Source organism: Neolamprologus brichardi, chromosome 9, assembly GCF_056152115.1.
Source record: "Neolamprologus brichardi isolate AB-2024 chromosome 9, ASM5615211v1, whole genome shotgun sequence".
NCBI lineage: Eukaryota > Metazoa > Chordata > Actinopteri > Cichliformes > Cichlidae > Neolamprologus > Neolamprologus brichardi.
Window position 1 is genome coordinate 14,935,906 of NC_142112.1, and position 13,622 is coordinate 14,949,527.

General features: G+C 38.5%; 1 protein-coding gene across 1 annotated transcript; it reads left to right on the forward strand.

The window, feature by feature from the left end:
* Positions 1–10,240: 10,240 nt before the first annotated feature.
* LOC148101270 (uncharacterized) lies at positions 10,241–11,897 on the forward strand. Its single transcript, XM_087845493.1, has 5 exons — positions 10,241–10,271; positions 10,686–11,044; positions 11,134–11,214; positions 11,354–11,564; positions 11,806–11,897. The coding sequence occupies exons 1-5, from the start codon at positions 10,241–10,243 to the stop codon at positions 11,895–11,897; spliced, it is 774 nt and encodes a 257-aa protein (XP_087701619.1).
* Positions 11,898–13,622: the final 1,725 nt, after the last annotated feature.

A 13,622-nucleotide genomic window follows, 5' to 3' on the forward strand; every position in this document is an offset into this window, starting at 1 on the left:
CTTATAAACTCAGTAATGTTCTCTACATGATTACAAAGATATAAATTAGAGGTGTAAGTCATTGTTTGTATGTAATATTGGTATAATTTGGCTTATATTAAAACATTTTATACATATCAGGTTTCAATACTCACTGAAATAATGCAGATTTCATGCAACATATATTTAAAATGGAGCTGTATTTGCTCTGATACATTTGGAATTACAAGCTATGTGTACAAATTTTCTGATAATAGAAAGTAAATTAAACATCGGTGCAAAGATCAAACTGGTTGCTTGTCTGAAACAACCAGAGCAGGAGGTTAAATCAAAATCATCTAACACAGATCTAGTTGACATGAAAGCAGAACAAGCAAAACTGTTCTCAACTCACCAGTGAGAAATATCCATAAAAATCATGATATACACCAGTTTGTCCTACTTACAACCTTTGTCCTACTGAAAGCGTTAGGTCCAGATGAACAGAATCAACTTTGTGGGATTTCCTGACGTGGATGATTGAGCACGCATCAAGGTATTTACAGAAGCCACAGATTCTATTGAATTCTAATATTTCTAAAATCAATGGGTTTTAAGATAAAGGGCCTAATGTTCACCCCATGCCTACAATTTACTAAAAGTACAGAAAACGGAACAGATCAGAATCCTGATATCCTGCCAGCTCAGTCATTGATACTAGCTACTATTTACAATATCTGTGATATTGAACATTAACTGTTGTAAGGCTCTCCACCTTGGCTGATGTGTGAAGAAGAAAGCACACACCCACATGAGAAACCAAACACGAGATTTCATTACACTTTTTAACAAAAAATGTGTTGAGACTCAATAAAAATGACGCATGGAGAAAGTATTTCGTTTTAGCAAAGTCCTCATTTATTGGAAGTAAAATCATTACAGATTCATGTTGACTTTACAACAGTTACACCATATAAAAAGTGGACTTTATCAATCACTTACACAAGCCTTAATCTACCCCACCAACTATGACCAAGCTAATTTTTCCTTGTTTTGTAAAAGTGTAAATGACGAAGAAATTCACTGAGTTTTATCAAACCTGCCTCTGTGTTAACTTTTAAATAACTTTACATTAAAATGAAATCATAAAAAAATAAAATTAGGCATTTCTGATATACTGGACGCTATCTTAAGGCTTCAGAATGATAGTTGAGAAATGAAAGAGATGTAACAGTAGCCACAGCCATCTTTAGCTGTTAGCAAGGCTCTCCGCTTTCTCTATAAAAAATGTGAAGTCTGAGGTTGTTCATAATCCATGCAGTGCTTAAGACACCAGTGTTGCAATCATGTCAGTTGCCTGGTGGGATCGACCAGCCAAACATCTGGGGTGAGTTGTAGAGGGTCAATTGAGGTCCAGAGACAACATTGCCCACAGCATCAGGATAGTGGGCCTGATTATTTGCACCCTTTCTCATGAAGCTGATGTCCAGTTGTTCACTGAGTGAGGACGCTCCCTGAAACTGAATCACAGACAGATGCACAGTCAGTAAAACCACAATACAGAGTTCTTGTTTTAAATTATAAACAATACACTTCATCTAATTAAATGAATTCCCCAGATAGTGACTGAATTAAAAACAGTTCTGTTTAATAATTGGAGATACTTACATGAAGCGGGACGCCCTGATTGAGATGCTGAGAATCTGGAATCCTCCTAAACTTTCTCCTTCGATTTTGAAACCAAGTCTTCACCTAAAGATGGAGGAAAACGGAAGAAATTTAAAGAGTACAATAGACCGAAAATTCAAAACGAATTGAGTTCCTTATGTTCTAGTAACCTTGAAAAACACTCACCTGTTTGTAGGTCAGTCCTGTCAGCTCTGCCAACTCTGTCATCTCTTGTGGTTTAGGGTATTGTTTCTGATTAAAGTGATGGACAAGAGGTTTTAACTGGCTGTCTGAGAACAGCCCTCGGGTCCTTCCTTTGAGCACCTTGGCCTTTTCTTCCTTCACACACGTAGTACGTGTGACCGTGTTGCTGCCCGAAAAACCAGTTCCTCCTCCGTGACGGAGCTGGAAATAGCTTCAGCAGTCTCAGACATGTTGCTCATCTCCTTAGCGAGAGCTGCCTCAGCCCATGCTGCAAGTTCTTCCAAGGGAAGACTCCCTTGCAGGCTGCTGCCAGAAATCCACAAGTCTGTGAGGATAGAAAGACAGAGGCTAAGTAAGCACAAGTATATATGGTCCACATGGGTCACCGTGGCTACTGATGTTTTGGCACAGTTGAGTTTTTTAACAGAAAATGATACAAAAGGGATCAACTGATGAGCCTTAATCAAATTCCCACACACACAATTTCACTTGATTTTACTTGCTGAATTATTAAAATGTGCCACCAGATGTTGCCAATTAGAAAGTTTAAAAAGGGACTCAAAGCCCAGATGGTCCTGAAGTGGACTCTCTGTTCAGCTGAGGAGGGAGAAATGGTGACTTCTGCAATCAGGACTTACAACACAGAGTGAAAGGGTATTTTTGCTCAAAGATGTCTTCGAGGTTAGCCAACTCTGTTCATATTAGCTCACTAGAAAACAATGCTGAGTACATACCTGGAGAAAAGTGCATCCCATAATCTTCCATCTTTGAAATCCCAGTGATTGAAACAGGAAAGCTGGAGAAAGTATCTCTGATGAAAGAGCTCCAAACCAAGCAGGAAGGTGAATTAAGACTTAAGAGCAATTCTTCTGGGCTTTTAAGGAGGTTTGTTGGTGTGGGCAGGAATGTGGGGTGTTGAGCTTCTTCTTTCGTGAGTCTCTTTACAACCAGTCAGGCTGTTTCTACCAACTGGCATCATTTACATTTGTTTAAAATACTGTTTCTCAGGTCTGAAAAAAAGTACAGTTAGAAAGCAGCCATACAAATGAGCTTTACCAAATCCTTCCACCTCACACTTTATAAAATATGAAACACTTAATGCCTAAAATGATTTTATCTTTTAAGCACTGGTACTTCAAGAAATGACAAAGTGTGATCTCCAACTTGGGTACAGAATATCTACTAAAGCTGGCTTGAAGTGTGGGGTGAGGGGCTTCTCCTTTTCCCAATTTTGTAAATAAGTCTCTACAGTAAATCGGAACAAGATGGATTTGATGCGTTTCTCAGAGTAACAAACGTTTTCCTCAGCTGCAAAGTCTGTTTTTTTGCTTTTATTAACATTTTAATGTAGGAACTGTTTTCTTTCTACTGAACTAAATCCACCAGCTGTGTCAGTGTGCAGGAGGAAGCACACATCAGCCTGTGATGAGAGACTTGAGCTCAAAACAGGTCAAACTCTTCCTTTGGTTGGTGGGTGTGACATGACACAGCGAGATTTCTGAGTCTTTTTTTTAACAGTATTTAACAGAAGCTTTATTTCATTCTACCAGTGTCCTCATTGGAGGAAAAGTCATTGCAGATAAATGTATTGGTGACTTTGAAAGAAATATTTTGTGAGGACATCACTGGCTCCCTCATTGGTGTGCTCATGTTTGAGCAGCACTTAGCAGCTAATTACTGAAATGAACTCACTGCATGTTTTGCATCAATTAACTCAGTATTAGAAAGAACTTTCCACTCACTTAGAACATTTTTGCAAAAACATCCGCACGCTAATTTGACCTGCAGCCGTTCAGTTACACCTCTGTGTAAACCCCCACAGCAGCTTGTTTAGACAAAAATGGTTTTTGTACTCATGCAAACCATTCACAAATGTGGCACAGAATATCACAATGACTGCTGACCACTCATTTTGTCTTTATTAATTTTAATAAATGAGTCTGTCTGAAAGTGGCAAGTGAAATTAAGTCAATTTATCAAGGTCTGCGTATTTAATCGTGTGTTTAAAACAAAACAAGGTGGTCTATATAATGTGAAAAATATATTTAATAAAACAAACAAATCTAATGAGTTTAGATTGTTCTGCTTTCATGTCAACTAGATCTGTGTTAGATGATTTTGATTTAACTTCCTGCTCTGGTTGTTTCAGACAAGCAACCAGTTTGATCTTTGCACCGATGTTTAATTTACTTTCTATTATCAGAAGATTTGTGCAAATAGTTTATAATTTCAAATGTTTCAGAGCAAATACAGCTACTCTTTAAATATATTTTTGCATACGTTCTGTATTATTTCAGTGAGTATTGAAACCTGAGGTTCAAAATGTTTTAAAATAAGCCAAATCATACTAATATTACACACAAATAATGAATTACACCTCTAATTTAGATATTTTTGATCATGTGGAGAACATTATTGAGTTTATAAGGTAGCAAATGGTAGTTTCACCTCTACATTGTAAAACAATAGCAAGGCTAATGAGCCACACCAATGCCCATCATAAACCCAATAGACGCAGGCATCTGGCCCCCTCTGGCTCATTCAGAATTAGAGACGCACCCAGTTCACCCAGTGACCACTAAACATACGCTAATGTGTCTTTTAGAGTTCCTGTATCACATCCTGCTACCTCTGATTAATTATCAAGTCAATGCAGACAGATGGCACCAGGGCCATGAGGTAAATTCGGGTAAAAGTGTTTGTGTTAACATGTCTTGATTTGAAGTAATTTCAAAGACACAGAAGTCATATTGTTTGCAGATGACACACAGTTATTCTGGAAGTAACTTGAAACTTCTGAATGAACTTCAGGTGAAATGAGTTCACCTGAAACCTTGGCTGAATATGACCTACACCCATTTTCACACCTTGGCTCGTGTGACTAGGTACAGGATCGTTATGGGGTCTATTGTCCCTCTTGGGGCAACACTATATGGATTAAATCTGTGACTCTCTACCACTTTGAACTGAAAAAGCCTATCAGATGAGAGGTGAAACGTCTGCAAGCAACTAAAAAAGTCATTTTCTTTCTAAAATCCTTAGACTACGATGACCTGGATAACTGGGAACCTTCCCAGACATCTAATAGAAAATGAATTTAAGAAAATGAAGACTTGGTTTTTCTATGATTTAACACTAAATCTGAGCAAAACAAATCTCATACTATTTGGGAGTCAAACAAATTATATCATTAATAAACTGATGATAAATAACATAGAATTAGGATAATAAACCAAACCCACTTTTCTGCCTTTTAATTAAATACTCTTAAATTTAAAGGGTTGACTGACCTCAGAACTCTACACATAATTTATAAAGCAACAAACAAATCTTTGACCCACAACATTTAGGACTTGATCAGGGCTTGTGTGGAACCTTCTTTAAATCTCAGTGATTCACCGAGATAGAAAACAACTTGAAAGAGTGAGTGGTGAATCAAAGAGAAGAAACTAATGTAAAGTGCACAAAAGAATGTTAAACTCAGCGATACATCTAGTGAGCAGCACTTCTCTGAGTGAAACGAGCTTCTTGATGTCAGAGGTCAAAGGAGAAAGACCAGATGACTTCATGCTGATAGGAAAGCAGCAGAGACTAAAAATAACCACTCATTTAAAGCAAACTATACAGAAGACCATCACTGAGAGCACAACATGTCAGAACTTGAAGCACATGGGCTAGAAGCAGCAGAAGACCCCACTGGCTACCACTATTGTCAGCTAAGAATAGCAAACTGAGGAAACAGACTCACAAATATTAGACAATAAGAGATTGGAGAAATGTTTCCTGGTCTGACGAGTCTCCATTTCTGCTGTGACATTCTGGGTCAGAGGCTAAACACAAGATTTCATGACTTTCACTTTTTAACATCCTATCAAATATTGTAAATTATGATGTTAGAGACTCAATGAAAGCAAAACAAAAATGCAACCAGTATTTAATCATAGCAAAGTCATCATTTGTTGGAAGAACATCTGAAGACAGTTCTTAGCGCAGGTTCTTAGGGGACACACTCATCACAAAAGCGTACTCTGACCTGGAAGTCTTGGTTGAATTCATTGACAACCAGTTGCAGTACTCTGGTAGCTTCACGCATACCGATGGATATATGTAGTAATCTGAAAGTGATCGGGGGGTGTTACGTAGAAGCGGTGTAGATTTGCAAGAGGTGATCTTGGAACTAAAAATGGCCATGTTATAGGCTTTCAGTGTTTCCTTGTGCCCGTGGCTCTTTACGACACCTTTGAGAGTTACCTGGAGGGAGGAAGTACTTCCAATGAAAGAATTGAATACTGGAGGCATTTTCTTTGCAGCCAGTGTCTGGAGTTCTGGTTATTCTTATTTGCAGACATCAGAGACAATTGGTACTTTGATGGTGGGTTTCCGGACAAAAAACTTCTTCAGTGCCTATGCCTACCTTAAAAAACAAAGAGTACATTTCAAATTCTTTTCAATCTAGTCGCAGGGTGGGTAAATTGCATTGTTCTAAGGAAAAGATTTGAGATATTCCACAAAAGGTGTCCACTTGTGGCTAAATCTTGCAGAACTACTTTTCACTGTGAGTGATATCTTCTCCACCCTCAAGAATGTCCGGACAGTATTAAGCAATTGCAATGCAGATGGAGACATGGGAGATTTCCAAAGAAGTAAAATACAGCATCTAGCAAGAAGGGAACAAAAAGCTAAGATCTTAGTTTGCTGGGGAGTTATTTTAAGGGGGATCTTTGGAACTCCAAATATGGCAATTAAAGGGTCTTCTCGGATCTGACTTCCAAAAACCCCTGAAAGTACAGAAAAGAAATCAGTCCAAAATTTGTTCAAACTTGGACAGAAGAAAAACATATGGCTTAGATTGCAAGGGGAGGTGTGACATCTGTCACATTGGTCTATAATTGAAGGAAAAAATTTAGATAAATGGGATTTTGAGAAATTGACTGCATTTATTACTTTAAACTGTATAAGCTGTAGCCTAGCACATCGTGTACCTGAACGCATGATGAGATTCACCTTATCCCACCATGATTCAAACAGTTCAACACCTAATTCACGCTCCCAGGCGGTTCTGATTTTACGTGAAGAATCAGATTTGGTCACCATAAGCATACAATATATATTTGATAGAGGTGATTTTTGATTAGGCCTAACAACCAGAAGGCCAACCCATGATGGATCAGCAGGGAGAATTGGGAAATTTGGAAACAGTGATGAGACAGTCTAATTTGCAAATGGAGAAACAAGTGAGAAGGAGGTAGGTTACATTTTGAGGATAGTTTCACAGAACTATCCGCAAGAAAGACATCATCTTTGTAAAGGGCTCTCATGGTTTTTATGCCTCTTTCGTGCCATGTCAAATAGGCGCTGTTGGTAGTGGCAGGGGGAAATAGATGATTCCTTAACAATGGTAATCTGGTAGAGGGGGATATGAATTTAAAATGCGACCTGAACTGAAACCATATCTTAAGTGTAGAGAGCACTACGGGATTTGAAGCAACACTACTCAGTGATGAGTAGATAAGGGAGGCAGGTGGAAAAAATATGGAAAAATTGATTGAATTTCAAGTTTACACCAAATCAGGTCAGGTGAATTTAGCCAGTAGGTCAGCTTATGAATATGTGAAGACCAGTAGTACATTAAAAAATTTGGTAGGGAAAGACCCCCATTAGAGGTAAACTGTTGTAATAAAGAGAGCCTCAGTCTAGGGGCTCTTCCATTCCACAAAAAAGAAGAAACCATCTGGTCCAGGGACTTAAAAACTGTTTGGGCAGAAAAAGGGGGATACACTGACATAAAAAGAGAAATCTGGGTAGCACATTCATTTTGATAATATTAATCCTGCCAATTAGTGACAGTGGGGGTGAATTCTACCTCTGGAAATCTAATGCAAATTGTGAGACCAGGGGGGCACAATTCTCAGAAAACAGTAAAGGCAAAGTTCGTGTAATGTTAATTCCAAAGTACCTAAAACCCGACGGGCTGAGCTTAAAAGGAATGTCAGACTGCTCAAGTGTTAACGCTAAAGAGTTTACAGGGTAACATTCACTCTTGAGTAAATTAATTTTATAGCCAGAAAAAGAGCTGAATTTTTCCAAGACAGATACAATTGGAGGAGGACTACATATGGGGTCAACTACATACAAAAGAAGGTCATCTGCGTACAGGGATACCTTAAGTTCAACACCTGCACGGATAATTCCATGAAAGGAAGAGAGGGATTTCAGAGCAACAGAAAGAGGTTCTATGGCTAAAGCAAAGAGAAGGGCAGAAAGAGGACATCCCTGTCGAGTGCCACAGCATAGTGGGAAATACTCAGATCGAACCGAGTTGGTGATGACAGAAGCCTGAGGGGATGTATAAAGAAGTTTGGTCCAAGATACAAACCTTTTTCCAAACCCTAACCTATTCAGTACTGCAAAAAGTTAAATCCCATTCAACCCCATCAAAGGCCTTTTCTGCATCTAGAGAAATGATCACCTCAGGAGACGTGGGACAATGAGCAGAAAAAATTGTGCTTTGCACCGTACGTGTGCATTCTGTTCCTTTGAGATAATCTGTGGGAGAACGGCCTTGAGCCGAATTGCAAGTAGTTTTGCCAAAATCTTAAAATCTACATTTAGGAGAGACAGGGGCCTGTAGGACTCACAGGCCGTAGGCTCTTTGCCTTTCTTCAGTAAAACTGAAATAGATGCTTTCGTTAAAGTGGGGGGCAGCCAGCCTTTTCTCAGAGATTCATTATATAGATCAAGAAGGAGAGGGGCTAGCTTGTCTTTAAATTTTTTTTAACAACTCAGCTGGAAATCTGTCTGAGCCTGGGGCCTTACCGCTCGCATACACTTGATTGAGCCAAAAACTTCCTCTATTTTAACAGGAGCGTCGAGCTGCAACTTTTTTTTTTTTTTTTAAAGTGAACATATAAGGAGAGGCGTCCACCAAGTATTTCCTGCCATGGCGTCCACGTCACCATGGTAATGGCACAGCCAGATAACAACATGAGATTTCAAAACAAATGTACATTTAACGAGTTACTTTTAATGAACCTCAACATAATTACTTTTTTAATTCTTTGTTATTTATCATACTCCTGAATAGTATGAGTTTTGTTTTGCTTAGACTCAGTGTTAACTGATTATAGAAATAACCGAGAATTCAGTTAAATTCCTTTTCTAGTTCATTCAGAAGTTGTTCCAAGTTACTTCCACAATAACTTTGTGTCATCTGCACATAATATGACTTCTGTGTCTTTGAAATTACTTCAAATCAAGACATGTTAACACAGAAGCCTTTATTTATTTCTCATGGCCCTGGTGCCATCTGTCTGCATTGACCTGATAATTAATCAGAGGTAGCAGGGTGTGATACAGGAACTCTAAAAGACACATTAGCGTATGTTTAGTGGTCACTGGGTGAACTGGGTGCGTCTCTTTAATTCTGAATGAGCCAGAGGAGGCCAGATGCATGTGTCCGTGGGTTTATGACGAGCAATGTTGTGGATCGTTAGCCTTGGTATTGTTTACATTGACTTATGTGGGTGTTTTAGTGTCAGAGACTTTTACAATGTAGAGGTGCATTTCAAAGGTGAAAGCTACCATGTGCTACCTTATAAACTCCAAATGTTCTCCACATGATCACAAAGATCTTAATTATGTAAGTCATTAGTTGTATGTAATATTGGTATAATTTTGCTTATTTTACAACATTTTCAAAGATGCTGAGTTCAATTGATGTAATTTCAGTTGCCACTTTTAAACTGTTTCATTTAATAAAGTTAATGAAGACAAAACGAGTGGTCAGTGGTCATCGTGATATTCAGTGTCAGATTTTTTTTTTTAATGGTTTGTCAGAGTTTGAAAAACTTGTTTTGACCTTAAAAAGATGCTTTGGTGGTTTACACAAAGGTGCAACTGAACGCCTGGAGATCAAATTAGTGTGAGGATGCATTTGCAAAAATGATCTATGTGAGTGGGAAGAACTCACATGTTGAATTTATTTATTTTTTGCTAATTTAAGAGCAGTTAAAACAGACACTAAAGTAATGGGTAGGAGGTTTAATTGAAAGTAGAATAGTAATTTTAGGCATTGCAGTTTTGAGATTTTATAAACTGTGAGCTGAAAGGATTTGGTAAAGCTCATTTGTATGGCTGCTTTCTAACTGTACTTTCTGTTTTCAGACCTCAGAAACAGCATTTTAAAGAAATGTAAATGATGCCAGTTGGTAGAAACTTGGTAGGGTAAAGTGGCTCACAAAGGAAAAAGCTCAACCCCCCCCCCCCCACATTCCTGCCCACACCCACAAACCTCTTTAAAAGCCCAGGAGAATTGCTCTTAAGTCTTAATTCACCTTCCTGCTTGGTTTGGAGCTCTCTCAGCAGAGATACTTTCTCCAGCTTTCCTGTTTTAATCACTGGGATTTCAAAGATGGAAGATTATGGGATGCACTTTTCTCCAGGTATGTACTCAGCATTGTTGCCTGGTGAGCTACATGAACAGAGTTGGCTAACCTCTAAGACAACTTGCAAAAATACTCTTTTACTCTGTTGTAAATCCTGATGGCAGAAGTCACTCTTGGTTCTGAATAATGTACAAATATTCCACTTTTTTGGGAAACTGTTGTGTTTCAGGCTCAGCAATTTACCTTTTTAAAAACTTTTTTTCCTGCTGTCTCAGAAGAGAAACACACTACAAATATCTGACCACTTTTTTCCCCAAGTTTGTGTGAAACTGTTGTGTTTAAGACTCATCAGTATTCCCTTTTTTATTATTTCTGTTAGAAAGTCAGTCGTGCCAAAACATATCAGCAACTGACCCATGTGGACCATATAGACTTGTTCTTACTTGGCCTCTTGTGTCTTTACCCTCACAGACTTGTGGAGTTCAGGCAGCGGGCTTGAAGGGAGTCTTTCCTTGGAAGAACTCTCTACATGGGCGGAGACTGCTCTAAGAAAGGAGATGGGCAACAAAACCTTTGCTACCTCTGAGACAGTTTCCAGCTTTGTCTCAGAGCAGAAACAAGATTTTGCTGTCCCAAGAAGGCAGGATGGCAACATCACTGCCACTCTGGACCATCCCAGCACTGCTCCAGAGAAACCAAAAGGAAAGGCCCGGGTGGTGTTCACAGAGAGACAGTTGGATATTCTTGTCCATCAGTTTAATGTGAAACATTACTATGAGCCAGGAGAGATGCAACAGTTGGCAGAGATGACAGGGCTGACCTACAAACAGGTGAGTGTTTTTCAATTTACTACAACATAAGAAATTGAATTTTGGGTCCATTGTACTCATGAAATGTTTTCTGTTTTCTTCCATTTTAGGTAAAAACCTGGTTTCAAAACAAACGGAGAAATTTTAGAAGTTCACATCCTCAGCATGTGAATCAGGGCGTCCCACTTCATGTAAGTATCTCCTATTATTAAACAGAATTGTTTATGATTCTGTCATTATTAGGGTATTTGACTGTATTTAAAAAAGTGTAATGCCAATAATTTAAAACAACTATTCTCGTTTTACTGACAGTCCCCTTGTCCCCTTCAGTTTCAGGGAGAGAGACAGCCCCCGTTCAGGGAGCGGTACACCCAGCACCAGGTAAATTCAATGAGAATGGGTGCAAATAATCAGGCCCACTATTCTCATTCTATGGGCAATTCTGCGGCTGGACCTCAATGGACCCTCCCCGACTCCCCTCAGATGTTTGGCTGGTCAATGCCACCAGGCAACGGGCATCACAAATACGAAACAGCTGTTCAAAACCCAGCAAAAATGGCCACTACGATCGAAGACTGTCTCTGAAATTGGAGGCACCAAACCCAAACATCGTCTCTCCCCTGCATCCCTGTTTCCTTTTTTTCCTCTTGTCCCTGATGTACGTATTTTCACGGTCTTTTTGGTTTCTTCCTGGTGCGGCTACATCCGCAGCCCCAGGACACAGGAATTTCACTGCATGTTGACTGTGTATTTGACTAATAAAATTTGATTTGAACACCAGTTCAGCACTGAATGGAATATAAACAACCCTGGACTTTTTTTATTATATTTTTATTGTCTTCATGTAGCTCAACATGAAGAGTCTCAGATTTGATCGCTTTCAGTATAGGGGGAGGGGGGTATTCAATATCTAATGGATTTTAGAAATATTAGAATTCAGTAGGCTCCAGCTACTGTAAATAGTCAAAATAGCCAAAATACATACTGGGATATCAGAGAAAACGCCATCAGAAATTCTGTATATAAGATTAAGAGATGAATTCATCAAAATGTTTTGTTTCATTTTGTTGTATTTGTTGTAAAAAATATTGTACATTAAGAAAATTCTCTTCCTTGTGTTTGAGAAACTGAATAAAATATTAGTTTCACCCATTCAAACTGAACTTTCTACATGTCTCCAAACCTTCTGTCAGAGACTGAACATCCAAATGTTTTAGAGACTTTAGACCTCTATCTTTCCATGTAAACTTGAGCTACAATCCTCTATATTCACAATAAACGTATGAGACAGATAATCTAAAGAATCTGGAGCTTTCAAATGGACAAAAAGATTTTCTCAGGAATACCTCAAGTAACAACCCTACCTCAAACTTCATTGTAAGAAACCTGAGACGATACAGTGGAAAGTTTTTGCCTCTGTGATTATCTTCCTAAGACTCTAAATGTTGGGTTTTCTTTTAATTGTTAACAAGTCTGATGCTGATTACTTGGTAGTAAAGCTCCAAAAACATTTTATTGTCACCTTTTCTACTCTCTGCTCTGTGACTACAGAGTCTTGAAATGAAACGTGCAATGTTATTAAATCTTTCCCCTGACTGAACACCTGAAGTCAGCTCAATTAAAGTGTAGGATGCTGCTGATGGCCATGTATGTTTGTATCAGGGCTGTGTTGCGATCTGTCAAGGAATGTTACAATGGGGCATGGTGGCTGGAGGTTGCCAGGTTCTTGCTCATAGTGCCACCATGATCATGACTGGGAAGCGTACCAGCAACCAGGCGTCTTGCAGCAGGAGCACGGTGGCGTCCAGCAGAGCCTGAGTGGAGCTGTCAGAACAGAGGAGCTGCAGGAATGAAAAATCAAGTCAATAAATGAGCAGCACTGAGTCTAATAATCCATGTAATGTTGTCTTTGAGAGTTTCTGAAAAGCATTATGACAAAAGGTGTTTTTCAATCTCCTGAATACAGATTAATGAATAAATCATTAACTGAGTGAATGTGGATAGATATTGTACATTCAGCTAAGTAATTTCAAAGACACAGAAGTCATATTGTTTGCAGATGACACAAAGTTATTGTGGAAGTAACTTGGAACAACTTCTGAATGAACTAGAAAATTACTTTAAGAAATTGAAGACTTTTTCTATAATCGATTAACACTGAATCTGAGCAAACAAAACTCATACCATTCAGGAGTCTGATGATAAATAACATAGAATTAAAATAAATTATCTGAAAGAACAAACTTCTTCCGGTGATAATAAATCACAAACCATCATGGTCATTATGAATATATCGATAACCTGTAAAACACACACAAAGTGTAATAGGGATCATAAATAAAACCACGTCAACAAAACCACCAAATCTACTTTTTATTAAATACTCTTACATTTAAAGAGTTGGTTGACCTCAGAACTCTACACATAATTTATAAAGCAACAAACAAACATGGCCCACAACATTTTGAACTTGATCAGGATAAAGACCAAATCATGATGACCTGAGAGAAATCCTTATGTTCAGCAAAGCTTCAGATGAGGATTTCTTCCACCTTGGTCTTGCCAAACCACATGCTGGTGGTTTTCACAAAGATTTAAA

Coding starts and splice junctions, on each gene's coding strand:
- LOC148101270 (XM_087845493.1), top strand. CDS start 10,241: ATGGAAGATTATGGGATGCACTTTTCTCCAG. Junction 10,272..10,685: donor TGGGATGCACTTTTCTCCAG/GTATGTACTCAG, acceptor TTACCCTCACAG/ACTTGTGGAGTTCAGGCAGC. Junction 11,565..11,805: donor CAAATACGAAACAGCTGTTC/AAAACCCAGCAA, acceptor TTGAACACCAGT/TCAGCACTGAATGGAATATA.